This window comes from Aethalodelphis obliquidens, unplaced genomic scaffold, assembly GCF_003676395.1.
Source record: "Aethalodelphis obliquidens isolate GAN/ISIS:26980383/991018 unplaced genomic scaffold, ASM367639v1 scaffold113, whole genome shotgun sequence".
NCBI lineage: Eukaryota > Metazoa > Chordata > Mammalia > Artiodactyla > Delphinidae > Aethalodelphis > Aethalodelphis obliquidens.
This window is the reverse complement of record NW_020838057.1, coordinates 2,267,218-2,281,904: the sequence shown is the minus strand read 5'-3', so window position 1 is coordinate 2,281,904 and position 14,687 is coordinate 2,267,218. Positions and strand designations below refer to the sequence as shown.

At 39.6% G+C, this 14,687-nt stretch overlaps 1 protein-coding gene across 1 annotated transcript in view; it reads left to right on the top strand.

The window, feature by feature from the left end:
• LOC113615157 (zinc finger protein 420-like) overlaps positions 1-10,243 on the top strand; it is a 49,205-nt gene extending 38,962 nt beyond the window's left edge. Inside the window, 3 exon segments of the mRNA XM_027097227.1 lie at positions 1,680-1,806; positions 3,897-3,992; positions 6,898-10,243. Coding sequence (XP_026953028.1) covers positions 1,680-1,806; positions 3,897-3,992; positions 6,898-8,918 — 2,244 coding nt within the window. The 3' untranslated portion in view covers positions 8,919-10,243.
• Positions 10,244-14,687: the final 4,444 nt, after the last annotated feature.

Genomic DNA, 14,687 nt, shown 5'->3' with positions numbered 1-14,687 from the left:
TTCCTTCTTTTTGATGACCTTGTCAGTTTTGAGAGGTTCTCTGGTATTTTTCAGAACATCTCTCAAACCTGATGTTTTTTTCCTGGTTAGACTGGAGTAATGTGTTTTTAGAAGGAAGATCACAGAGTTCCATTTTCACCATATATCAAGGGTTCATACTATCAACATGAGTTATTACTATACCTTGATTACCTGGTTGAGGTAGTATTTGTCAGGTTTCTGCACTGTAAGGTTACTCTTTTTTGTTCCACTTTTCCATACTGTACTCCCCTCTTCTCTAGCAACTACCAGTTTGCTCTCTACATCTATACAAAGTCTGTTTCTGTTTTGTTTTTTAGATTCCACATATAAGTGAGATCATACAGTATTTGTCTTTCTTTGACATATTTCACTTAGCATAATACCCTCTAGTTCCATCCATGTTGCTGCAAATGACAACACAGCATTACAAAGATTTTTATTTTCAGTGGAAATAAATGTGAAGATGAAAATGCCCATAATACTTAAAAAAATTTGTCACAACCCTCACAGATATAGAGAACAAACTAGTGGCTACTGGGGGGAGGGGCAAGATAGAGGTATGGAATTAAGAGATACAAACTATTATGTGTAAAATAAATAAGCCACAAGGATATATTGTACAACACAGGGAAATATAGCCACTATTTTATAATAACTACAAATGGAGTATAACCTTTAAAAATTGTGAATCACTATGTTGTACACCTGAAACTTATTGTACATCAACTATGCCTCAATTTAAAAAAAAAGAAAAAAAATTTATCTCAACCTGATGGTGATGGTAACTGGACATTAAGTCTTTATGAAACTAAAAATTATAATTATTTCATTTTGATATTGTCTAAGTATATATTGGTTTGTTATACTCAAATTCAGCACACAAGTTAGATGTGTTGTAGTCTTTTTTTGTGTGTGTGGTACATGGGCCTCTCACTGTTGTGGCCTCTCCCGTTACGGAGCACAGGCTCCGGACGTGCAGGCTCAGCGGCCATGGCTCACGGGCCCAACCGCTCCGCGGCATGTGGGATCTTCCTGGACTGGGGCAAGAACCCGTGTCCCCTGCATCGGCGGGCGGACTCTCAACCACTGCGCCACCAGGAAAGCCCGTGTTGTAGTCTTATGCTGGGTGATTTCTCATATTGCTATCCAGGTCACTGTGGTATGGCCTGGCATGCTAATTAATTCTTAATGGTACAGCACAAAAAAATTGCATTCTAGATACATATTTTTATTATGTAAGAAAAAAACCACAGCCATGTCAGTTCAATGCCTCTTTCCCCTGAAACACTAGGATCCCATAGAGTACAATTTACAAAATATCAACTTAGATATTCTTTTGTTGCTGTTTTGGAAGGTTCAACCACAGGTATACGTCCTTACTTGAAGCCCTTGTTTACTGCCCTGTGGCCACCTGTCCATATTTCCCCATGCTGAGAAATGGATTAGCACCATCATATACAATGCAGTTTAGCATTTTAGGTTAGCATTTTAGTTCAATAAGTACTATTTTAGGTTAGCGTTTAATATTATATGTTTAAGTTTTTTTTTCTCTCTAAGGGCTATTTCTCACATAAAGTAGGGACAGCTTAACACTTCAACTCGAAGTCACGTGTGGACATGAGCATTGGTTGATCAAGAATGTCTTTGTGTCATTTCAGGACTTGGTGACATTCAAGGATGTAGCAATAGACTTTTCCCAGGAGGAATGGGAATGGCTGAACCCTGCTCAGAGGAGTTTATACAGGAGTATGATGTTGGAGAACTATCAGAGCCTGGTATCAGTGGGTGAGGATTTTTTCCCCTCTCATAGTTCAGAATTACCCTTAGGGACTCTTTAGGTTTTGGTTTTTGTTTAATTATTAAAACTTTTTTTTTTTTTTTTTACTGTGTGTAGGTCAGAATCGAATCTGGGAAATAAAGAGGGTATTCAGGAACTGATGAAAATTTCAGATTTAATAAGTGAATTTGGTGTGTATCAGATATTTCATGAGTGTGCCCTTTAGTTAGTTGGGAACAGGATGTGATGTGACTCTCACTGGTCTCCTGTGCTGCCTTGTTTCCTCTGTCCTATGGTATTGTTACCACCATAACAAAGTTCACAAAGAGTACAGCTGGATTGTTAAAAATTCAGAATATTGCTTTAAAATCTGTATATTTTTATTAACTTGCAATAAATGAACTAGCGAGGCACAAACTATGAAAATTGCTTCAGATATTCTTAGGGAAACTAAAATGGACCCTTCTCAGCCCTGGGGCCCACCATTGGTTGGATTAGCTTTCTGTTGTCTAGAGCTCCCCCCCCCTTTTTTTCCCTCATTTTTCCCTAGGAGGGTGTTTTATATTTATTTTTTATTATATTACTATTTTTTTGGCTGTGCTGCATGGCATGAGGGATTCTAGTTCCCCAACCGGGGATTGAACCCACATCCCTTGCATTGGGAGGGCAGAGTCTTAACCACTGGACCACCCAGCAAAATTCCAGAGGCCCCCTTTTTTTTTTTTTACATTTATTTCTTTATTTATTGTTTATCTTTGGCAGCATTGGATCTTTGTTGATGTGCTTGGGCTTTCTCTAGCTGCGGCGAGCGGGGGTTACTCTTCGTTGCAGTGCCCGGTCTTCTCACTGTGACAGTTTCTTTTGTTGCAGAGCACGGGCTCTAGGTGTGCGGGCTTCAGCCTAGAGGCCCCTTTTAACCTGCTTGTGGTTCACTGAACTTCTTGAAACTAAATATGTCTTTCACCAAATTTGAGAAATTTTTGGCCATTATTTCTTCAACTAATTTTTTCTATTGATTTATTAGATAATTTCTATTGTTGTGTCTTCAAGTTCACTGATTCCTTCCATGTCTTTTTCAATGTCTTGTTAAGCCCATCTGGAGAATTTTTGTATTTCAGATACTGTATTTTTCAATTCTAGACTTTTTACTGGTTCTTTTTTATAATTTCTATTTTGCTGCTGAGAAATTACAAGCATATTTTCCTTTACATTCTTGAATATAGATATTTTAACTGTTTTAAAAGCCTAGTCTACTGATTCTATGTTATCAGTCCTGTGTTATCACAGGTTAGGTCTCCATTAATTGTTTTTCTGAGTCTGATTCATTTTTTCTTCCTTTTATGTAGTAATTTTGGATTTTATCCTGGACACTGTAAATAATGCATTGTGGAAACTCTGGATTCTGTTATATTCTTCTGAAGAATATTGATTTTTTTTTTTTTAATCAGGCAGTTGACCTGACTCAAACTCCAAACTGTCTCTAGGGGCCCCCCCTTTTTTTTTTAAGATTTATTATTTGTTTATTTATTTTATTTATTTTTGGCTGCATCGGGTCTTCGTTGCAGCATGTGGGATCTTCTTTGAGGGGTGTGGGCTCTTCATTGCAGTGCACGGGCTTCACTCTAGTTGTGGCTTGCGGGTTTTCTCTCTCTAGTTGTGGCATGCAGGCTCCAGGGTGTGTGGGCCCTGTAGTTGTGGCACATGGGTTCCAGAGCACATGGGCATGCAGCCTCTCTAGTTGAGGTGCACAAGCTCAGTAGTTGTGGCGAGCAGGCTTAGTTGCCCTGCAGCATGTGGGATCTTAGTTCCCTGACCAGGGGTCGAACACCCTGTCCTCTAGGGGCCCTTTGTATTACCTCACTTACTGCTGTCTGATGATCCTCCGAAAATGCTGGGCTGAATTTCTGCCCCGGCCCCTTAGAAAATGGTTTAACTTTTATAGAATTGACTGTTGGCAGTCCCACTAAACTATGCCCAAAGCTTTATATAGTCTGTCACCCCTTGATCTATTCATTCCTGAATGTCATTCCATCAGAATTAAGGAACCAGCTGAAATGCCCAAAACATGGCCAATTTTCATATCGATTTTTGTATACAGGACTTTGTGTCTCTAAGCCATATGTCATCTCCTTATTGGAGCAAGGGAAAGAGCCTTGGGAGATGAAGAGTGAGATGAGAAGAACCCCATTCCCAGGTGAGTGTGGAAGAACCAGATAGGGGAATTCTTTCTAGGTAATGGCTCAGCCATTTTTCAAGGTGATACTTCCTGCTTTCTTATGCTCTTAGAAACATCTCACGCCTTGAGTCACGCCTTGACTCAAGCCTGGGAAAAAACTGAAACTTGACTACTTAGCATGGGCTCCCCAAATATCTTCTCTTCTACTTGACTCTCTTCTAATAACTCATTTTGCAAAAATCTTTATCCAGCTCCTTCTCATCCTCTTTTCTTTTCTATATACAGACTTATATAAGCTTCTCTCCTTCTTACATCTTTGCTTAACTCTAAAATTAGATGCTACCTAAAATCATAACATACCCTGCTGCTTAAATCTTTTTTTGCTTTCCTGTTGCAAATAGAAAAAATCCAAACCCTACCAGCCCCTATGTAACCAGCTCCTTCCTACTTCTCCAACCCTATCGTCTATCACTTTTTAGTTTTTTCACTATACTTTAGCCCAGAGTTTTCTAAACTATGCAAGGTATACAGGTATGTTCCAAGTTTGTTACAGGTATGCCAAGATCCTGAGTCTCTAAGCCTTGGAAGACCACATGGGGCTAGCAGCAGTCTGAGTTCCAAGTCTGGTTGCCTCTGGATCATAAGCAGTGCCATGTGTCTTACAAATGTCATTATCAATGAGTGCCTGACATACAGTTGAAAAGCACTGCTCTAGCCCACTGGTCACCTTTTCTGAACTCACCAAGCTCTTTACTGACTCAGGCTTTTGAATTCCCTATTTTCTCTGCCTAGAAGACTCCTCTGTCAGCTCTCTGTCCATGCTTGGCTATCAGGCCAGAGCTCAAAAATCATCTCACTGGAGGCCGTCCCTAACCACATTGTATAGTGAACTTTTCCCTTTTCCAACCCAATTACTCTCTACTAAGCCACTGTTTATTTTCTTTGTAACACTTAGGAGAGCCTATAATTAACTTTTTTCTGGTGTACATGCTTATTTTCTGCCTCCCCCAATGAACCAAAAATTCACAAACACAAGGGAATATTGGGATCACATGTGATAATTATGCCTTTATGAAATTCTCCTTTCACTTCTATAACAGTATTTGATCTTTACATTTGGAGATGATTTGGACCCTAGACTTCTAGGATCCTCCAAATACCCAAATATTAGGAGGGAAATAAGCTGTGCTTAGACACACTTTATACTTTGGTTATGTAGGAATCTACCATCTGCCTTAAATAGGAAAAGAGAAAGAGGAACTTTCCTGATAAGAGGTAATAGTTGGCCATGTGAAGAATAGATAGAGGATGAGGGAAAGGGAATAAAGAAGCCTGTAAATCTGCTGGGACGTTGAGTCACAGTATAGATGTAAGTATAATTCAGTGACTAAGATATCTCAGCATCTGTGTTGAGAAAAGCCCAAAAGATAAGGGACAACCATGACTCTTCATGGGAGGCTGGAGATGAAGGCAGCCTTCACAAACAAGAAAGAATTTGAGGGAGGAGTAGATGATGCCGTCAGGTTTCTGTTTTTCTCTTTCTAGTATTGCTCCCCTCAGCCCATCTATGTAAGAAAAACTGTAGGTGATTGGTTCACTGAACTCTTATGGCCTCAGTTCTAGAATTCTTGAAGCTTGGGTGTTTCTGATACCACAGATGACCTGGGGTAGGAAGCTTGTTAACACCTCAGAGTCTTTCTTAACTTCTCTGGTAGATTTGATCCCTCCCATCTCTGAACTTTTATACCAATTTTACTTTTTTACCACATGGGTTCGCATTTGATATTCCATATTTTCTTCTTCTCAGATTACTTCCTTTGTTGGCCTTGTCTTCCTAATCACTTTCTGTACTTCTCAAGAACAACTGTCTAATTACTCTAGTGTTCCTAATGCTTGACATGTAATAGAAAACTATTTAGGGAGCATTGGATTAGTCCATAATTTGCTATGGACAAGATGGGAAAGGAAAGCACTTTCTCCTTTGCCCTTTCTTGATATCACCTCTCCCCTAAATTTTTCTCTTAGTGTCACCTCTTCAATACAAATTTCTTCTTTATAGATTTATCGAGAATTTCTTATATATGCCTGAGTTTCTGTGATGCATGTTAAGTGACTTAGTAGTAGTGTGTAAGGCTCATCTAGTCCTTCCCCAAAGCTTATATTCTAGCTCACAAGGCAAGACAGGTACTTATGTGGCAGGAAATAAGAACGTGATTAATAATAGTGATACCAACCCACATATTGCTGTAAGATTGTTTCTACAAAAAGACACATGGCAAAACCCTATTAAGATGTGACACTTTTCCTACTTTCCACTTTTCCTGGTGAAAGTGAGAAGGTGAATGGAAAAATCCCTTAATATGCAGCCTGAAGTTCAGGGATCTATGAGAAGTGAAGAGAGTTTACTGTATTAAGACACATGGAAATGGTTCATAGGGACACTATTTTCTGATTATGAAGAGATGACTTTAAGATTTTACCTAAATCCCAAGGGAAGTCACAAAGCACAAAGTATTTGTGATTTCTGGGAATCTACAGAGATTTTTGAGTGGCAGTAGTTATGTGATGATATTGGTTTTTAAACAAAGTTAGCCTAACTATATATGCAAGTCTCTCAGAAGTGGGAAAGAATAGAGGAAGTTTCATTTATAGTCTGTTATGTTAATATAGGCATAACATATTATTACCATTGCATTACTACTTCAGGACTTTGTTATCCTACATTTAATTTTCTAAATCACCTTTTCCATGTTCCTCTATGAGGTCTCATTCTCTAGGGTCTGCTTGCATATTTGTTCAGTTGACACGCCTGTGTATCATACATTTTGTGGGATTCATTATTTCAATTCACCTTTTCTGTGTTAAATGTTTCCTTTGTTATAGCCCATGATAAAGGAAACATTTGCTTTTTTGAATCTTTCAGATTGGGAATCTGTATATGAGACACAAGAATTACCCCTGAAGCAATTTGTGTGTGATGATGTATTAATGGGGAGAATTATAAGCTATGGACTTGAGTGTCCCACTTTTGGAGAAGATTGGAAATGTGAAGATCTTTTTGAGAGGCAGTTGTTAAGCCAAGAGACATTTATCAGGCAAGAAACAATCACTCATAAAGAAACACTTACAGTGGAAATAGACCACAAATATAACAAATCTGGGAAATTTGTCTCATTGGACAATATAGAAGAGAATATTTATAATCACAAGTCAGATAAAAAAAGCTTTTCTAAAAATTCCATGGTAATAAAACACAAGAAAGTCTTTGTAGGAAAGAAACTTTTTAAATGTAATGAATGTGAGAAGACCTTCACCCAGAGCTCATCCCTTACTGTTCATCAGAGAATTCATACTGGAGAGAAACCGTATGAGTGTAAGGAATGTGGGAAAGCCTTCAACCAGAGTCAACACCTTGCCCAGCACCACAGAATACATACTGGAGAGAAACTGTTTGAATGTAAGGAATGTAGGAAAGCCTTCAGCCAAAATGTTCACCTTATTCAACATCAAAGAATTCATACTGGAGAAAAACCATATAAATGTAAGGAGTGTAGAAAAGCCTTCAGCCAGCCTGCACACCTTGCCCAGCATCAGAGAATTCATACTGGAGAGAAGCCCTATAAATGTAAGGAATGTGGAAAGGCCTTCAGTGATGGCTCATCCTTTGCACGACATCAGAGATGTCACACTGGCAAAAGACCCTATGTATGTATTGAATGTGGAAAAGCCTTTAGGCAGAACACATCCCTTATCCGTCACTGGAGATATTATCACACTGGGGAGAAACCCTTTGACTGCATCGACTGTGGGAAAGCCTTCAGTGATCACATAGGACTTATTCAGCATAGGAGAATTCATACTGGAGAGAAACCCTACAGATGTAATGTGTGTGGAAAAACCTTCAGCTATGGCTCATCCCTGACTGTCCATCAGAGAATTCACACAGGAGAGAAACCATACGAATGTGATATCTGTGGGAAAGCCTTTAGCCATCATGCCTCACTCACTCAGCACCAAAGAGTGCATTCTGGAGAGAAGCCTTACGAATGCAGGGAATGTGGGAAAGCCTTTAGGCAGAGCATACACCTTGCTAGTCACCTGAGGATTCATACTGGCGAAAAACCCTATAAATGTAAAGAATGTGGGAAAGCTTTTAGCATCAGTTCACAGCTGGCTACTCATCAGAGAATTCATACTGGAGAGAAACCTTATGAATGTAAGGAATGTGGCAAAGCTTTCAAACAGAGAGCACATCTTGCACAGCATCATAAAATTCATACCGGAGAGAAACCTTATGAATGTACTGAATGTGGAAAAGCCTTCAGCCAGACTACCCGCCTTATTCAACATCAGAGAGTTCACACGGGAGAGAAACCCTATAAATGTACTGAATGTGGGAAGGCCTTTAGTGATAGCTCATCCTGCTCTCAGCATCGGAGACTTCACACTGGCCAAAGGCCCTACGAATGTGTTAAGTGTGAGAAGGCATACAGAACAAAATCGTTGCTCATTTGTCATCAAAGATGTCATACGGGGGAGAAACCTTATGAATGTAGCATGTGCGGTAAAGCCTTTAGCCATCGGCAATCCCTTACCATTCATCAGAGAATTCACTGTGGAGAAAAACCATATCAGTGTAAGGAATGTAGGAAAACCTTCAGCCAGATTGGACACCTTAATCTACATAGAAGAATCCACACTGGAGAGAGATCTTATGAATGTAAGGAATGCAGAAAGGTCTTCAGACAAAGTGCGCACCTTGCTCATCATCAGAAAATTCATGCTGTAGAGTCATGTCAGGCCCCCAGCTCTTCCTCACCTTCTGTGTCACCAAGTCCTGTTGATATGTCTGCTGAATATTTTTGGAATTCATCCACATCTTTCCATTCTCGTTGCCCTAGTCCAAAACACTGTCATTTCACCTGGACTATTCCAATTGTCTAATAACTGGTCTCCTTGCATCCTCTTTTGTCCGCTTCAAGTTCATTTTTCACACTACTGCCACAGTGGTATTTTCAAAATGTAAATGTAATTTTATGACTCCCTTAAAACCCTTGCTATGCAATTTTGAACTACTTGATGCATACAAAGTGCTCAGCACAGTGTCTGACCCAGACTAAGTGCTCCATAATGTTAGCTCAGTATCCTTCAGAGTCTGCTTGAAAGTTATTTTTAAACAGTGAACTCTGGAAGGCAGTATATGTACTTGGAGATCATAACAATTTTGGAACTGAAACAATGCATATGATGAGGGTTAGCATGAGTAGTATGTTTAAAGCTTGAGATCACCACAAAATAAGTTTGTGTTCCTTTGTTGGTGAGGAAATTCAGTGTGACCTGATACATAGAATATGTTTTAGGAAATTCTAGAACTCTGGATAAGACTGGAACAAAAGAACTAGAATTTACTGGGAAGAATGTAAGACTATATTTATTCAAGGCAGAAAGTAAAAATTCCTAATATTTAAAATGGAAGAAACAGAACTTGAATAGTGTAGCCCTCTTCTAAGACACCTGGGTTAACAGATTAATTCTAAACCTTCAAGGAATCATAATTAAGCTGTTCTAGAGTGTAGAAAAAATAATGAAATGGATTATTTTGCAGTATTTGGAATACTTCTTTCATGAGGCTAATTCAACCCTAATATCAAATCCAGAAGAAAAAAATTATAGATGAATTTACTCATGGTTTTATATATAGGAAGGAAATTATTAACCTCTGTTAAGGAGAATAGAGGTTCTGAATAAATGGAGATCTGTGTTTCCAGATGGAAGTTTCAATATTGTTAACATGTTTGTACAGTCAATTCCAGTCACAATCCCTATAGGATATCTTTACATTGACAGTTTTGTTCTGAAAATCATGTAGAATGGTAAATAGGAAAGCATCACAAGGAAATTTTTGAAAAAGATCATATACCCATGAATTTAGTTTATTGCAAAAGTAATTATTTTTGATGTGTCAGTGGGAGAGATGGATTACTTAAATGGTGCTTGACAGTTATCCAACTGGAAATAAGGTCAGATCCACATTTCACCCCTTACAGAGAAGTTCATTCAATATGATTAGAGATGTAATAGGAAACAATATTAAGATTCTAGAAGAGAATGTAGAATATTTCTATCCCTTTGAGTTCAAGAAGGCTTTGGTAAGCAGGACACAGAGTCCAGAAGTCATGAAGAGAGACAGAGTGATAGGACCATGTAAAAAATTTAAACTTTTCCATGGTATAAGACACTGTATTCAAAGTTAAAAGGCACATGACAGACTGAGATATATATATATATATTTGCGGTATGCGGGCCTCTCACTGTTGTGGTCTCTCCCGTTGTGGAGCACAGGCTCCGGACATGCAGGCTCAGCGGCCATGGCTCACGGGCCTAGCCGCTCCGTGGCATGTGGGATCTTCCCAGAACGGGGCACGAACCTGTGTGCCCTGCATTGGCAGGCGGACTCTCAACCACTGTGCCACCAGGGAAGCCCCCAGACTGAGATATATTTTAACCATATATTACGAAGCATATAGCCCTTAAAAAAGGGCTGTTGGAAAGCAGCAAGGATAAGGTAAGATATACAGTCTGACAAAGTCTGATAAGATGAGATACACAGTATAACAGCAAATCTTAAATGAAGAAATTAAAACAGTCAAATAAAGGAAGATCTTAATTGCACTAATGATCAAATAAATGGAAATTTTAAAAGTCCTCATCACCAACACAAACCAGCACACATTTTATGGATAATATCCAGTACGGTTGCAGATGTGAGAAACCATATTTTTATATTACATTGGGAGGGTACATAGGTGGAAAGCCATTTTAGAAGGCAATATGGTGTGACCTGTCAGTATTTAAAATGTAATTAATTGGGGCTTCCCTGGTGGCGCAGTGGTTGGGAGTCCGCCTGCCGATGCAGGGGACGCGGGTTCACGCCCCGGTCCGGGAGGATCCCACATGCCGCGGAGCGGCTGGGCCCGTGAGCCATGGCCGCTGAGCCTGCGCATCCGGAGCCTGTGCTCCGCGACGGGAGAGGCCGCGACAGTGAGAGGCCCGTGTACCGCCAAAAAAAAAAAAAAAAATGTAATTAATCACTGCTGCAATTCTACATCTAGGAATTTATCTTCTCGAAAAGCACAGGTACAGAAATATAGATGCATAAGCACATTCATTACAGAATTGTAAAAAACTTGGAACAGTTTAAATGTCCAGCAGTAGTAAATTTGTTACTTAACTGTGGAAAATCAGTTCAGTGGATTATTAAGCAGTCACTGGAAAGAATGAGGTGGATGTCTATGCTCACAAAACAATGCTTTGTAGTTTATTGAGAATGTAATTTTCATAACTATATAATATGATGGCACAGTTATAAACACAAACTTTCTAAAGTTAAAATTATGAAATGTGTTGTTTTTGTCTACAATACAAATAGAAACCATGCATACACAAATACAGACTCCTTCCCCCAGCTGTGTTGGTTGGGCTGTTCTGATGTCATTCGCTGAGGTTTTGTTTGCATTGCCAGCTGTACACAGTTCACTTTAATCCAGTCATATACTCTCTCCTTGGGACTCAGGAGGAAGCTGAATATGAGTCATCCTTTGGCCACAATTTTAAGATGGCTCCTGAGTTCCTGCTGCTCTGCTTGCTAGAGCTGACTTGTTTCATGTTCTGGTAGGTTGTTTCCCACAAGCATTTTGTTTTCATTTTATTTTATTTATTTATTTACTTATTTAATTTATTTTTTGCTGTGCTGGGTCTTTGTTGCTGTGCACGGGCTTTCTCTAGTTGCAGTAAGCGGGGGCTACTCTTTGTTGCGGTGTGCGGGCTTCTCATTGCGGTGGCTTCTCTTGTTGCAGAGCAAAGGCTCTAGGCACAAGGGCTTCAGTAGTGGCGGCACATGGGCTCAGTAGTTGTGGTGCATGGACTCTAGGGCATGCGGGCTTCAGTAATTGTGGTGTGTGGGCTCAGTAGTTGTGGCTCGCAGGCTCTAGAGCACAGGCTCAGCTGTTGTAGCACATGGGCTTAGTTGCTTCGTGGCATGTAGGATCTCCCCAGACCAGGGATCAAACCCATGTCCCCTGCATTGGCAGGCGGATTCTTAACCACTGTGCCACCAGGGAAGTCCCTTGTTTTCATTTTAAAATTAGATTAAGTTCTTTTGCTGTCAAACAAGGAAACCTACCAATATAGAAATTGGTAGCCTTGAGTGGGTTTTAGGCAAAAGATCCTTAGAAAATGTGGAATTATTATTAAAGTATGGTTATTGGATGAAATGGAGCAAAGCAGTGTAAGGCTCCTAGTCATATTTTGTGCCATGGAAGTAATATGCCTTCATAGCAACTGTAAAACAGCTGATCAGCTGCGGTCTAGATGGCTTTTGCTTTGGACGAATTCAAAGAGGACAAGAAGTGCCAGTCCAAGAAATATGTATGATGTTTGTTCATAGTGGAACTGAATAGTATAAAGCAAGAAGAAAAAAGGGCTTATTAAAATTTTTGCTTTAAGGCATGGAGTAGAACACAAGCCATTTTTGTAACATAGTTGAAAGACTTGCTTGTAGCTATCAGGCTGTGCTTGCTAAATATCAAAGAATGAGCTACAGTGCCAGGTTAATTCACAATTTTGGCAGGTCTCTTAAGTAGAATGTTTGATATTAATTAGGAACAGTTGGTATCCTGGTTATTGGAAAGAGGACTTGTGGGAGAATTTTGAGATTTTGAAACTCTAAGCCGCTAAGAAACCTTAAAACAAAAAACATACCAACTAATTCACATTTGCCTGAGATAGCCATGGATGAAGGTTAACCAATTTCCCTTTTAGCTTACCAATATTATGGCTTCACTGATTTAAAAAGAAGAAAGGAAGAATGGGGGGAGGAAGGAAGGGAAGAAAGAAAAGACAGAAAGGTCTGATTCTCAAGTGGTCTAGAGGTTGATATAAGAAAAGAGATTAGGAAATGGATGAAGGACTCCCCAAAGTATTTATCAACATTCATATCAGAATCTAGAAAATGGCCTCAGGAACGGGTTTTAATAGTGCTTGGCCTGAGAAGTTGGAATAAAATTTTGAGCTGGGTTGAATTTATTTATAGGTTTACACATCAGGAATTACATATTCAATGTGCTAATTTGTGCAGCTTATTGCTTTTCCAATAGTTTTCTGGGTAGACAAATGCAATCTATTAAGTCCTAACTGATGACTAAATGACATTGAATGACCAGAAATGATCTTGCCTGATACACAGGAAGGACCTGGGAAAACTTGGGGATGCTGAATTTGCTTTCTTATTACTGAGTTTCTCTCTTACTCTATCATTAGGCTCCGTGAGACAGGGCCAAATGCCTTTCCTTGAATCCGTGCCACGGGGAAATCATCACTATATTCAGAAAGTGCTTTATGGCCATTCCTTTTTTTTTTTTTTTTTAAAGTATTTTTTAAAATTTATTTATTTATTTTTGACTGCGTTGGGTCTTCGTTGCTGTGCGTGGTCTTTCTCTAGTGGTGAGCGGGGCCTACTCTTTGTTGTGGTGCACAGGCTCCTCATTGCAGTGGCTTCTCTTGTTGAGGAGCATAGGCTCTAGGCACACGGGCTTCAGTAGTTGTGGCTTGTGGGCTCTAGAGTGCAGGCTCAGTAGTTGTGGCGCACAGGCTTAGTTGCTCCGTGGCATGTGGTATCTTCCCGGACCAGGGCTCGAACCCATGCCCCCTGCATTGGCAGGTGGATTCTTAACCACTGCACCACCAGGGAAGCCCTATGGTCATTCTTAAGATGCTGGGCTTACTGGGGTGGGGGCTGCTTCTGAACTCCCGTAAATGCAGGAGCCCAGGAAAGCTGAGCTCCAGATAGCAGCAACTTGCCAGGTGCAAGAAGTCAATTCAGGGGCCATCATTTAAAAGTCTACAAATAACAAATGCTGGAGAGGGTGTGGACAGAAATGAACCCTCTGCTCTGTTGGTGGGAATGTAAACTGATGTAGCCACTAAGGAGAACAGTATGGAGGTTCCTCAAAAAACTAAAAATAAAGTTACCATATGATCCAGCAGCCCACTCCTGAGCAAATATCCAGAAAAAAATATAATTCAAAAGGACATGCACCCCAATGTTCATAGCAGCATTATTCACAATAGCCAAGACATGGAAGCAACCTAAATGTCCATCAACAGAGGAAAGAAAGAAGACGTGGTACTATATACAATGCAATATTACTCAACCATAAAAAAGAAATGAAATAATGCTATTTGAAGCAACATGGATGGACCTAGAGATTGTCATAGTGAGTGAAGTAAGGTCAGACAGAGAAAGACAAATATCATATGATATCACTTATATGTGGAATCTAAAAAAGGGGTACAAATGAAGCTATCTACAAAACAGAAATAGAGTTACAGATGTAGAAAACAAACTTATGGTTACCGGGGGAAAGAGGGGGATAAATTGGGAGACTTGGATTGACATATACACACTACTATATATAAAACAGATAATTAATAAGGACGTACTCTATAGCACAGGGAACCCTACTCGATACTCTGTAATGACCTATATGGGAAAATCTTAAAAAGAGGGGATATACGTAAATGTATAACTGACTCACTTTGCTGTATAGCAGAAATGAACACAACATTGTAAAGAAACTATACTACAATAAAAAAAATTTTTTTTAAAGTTCGTACAGTAAAACGCACTCATTTTGGGTGTAGAATTCTAACTTT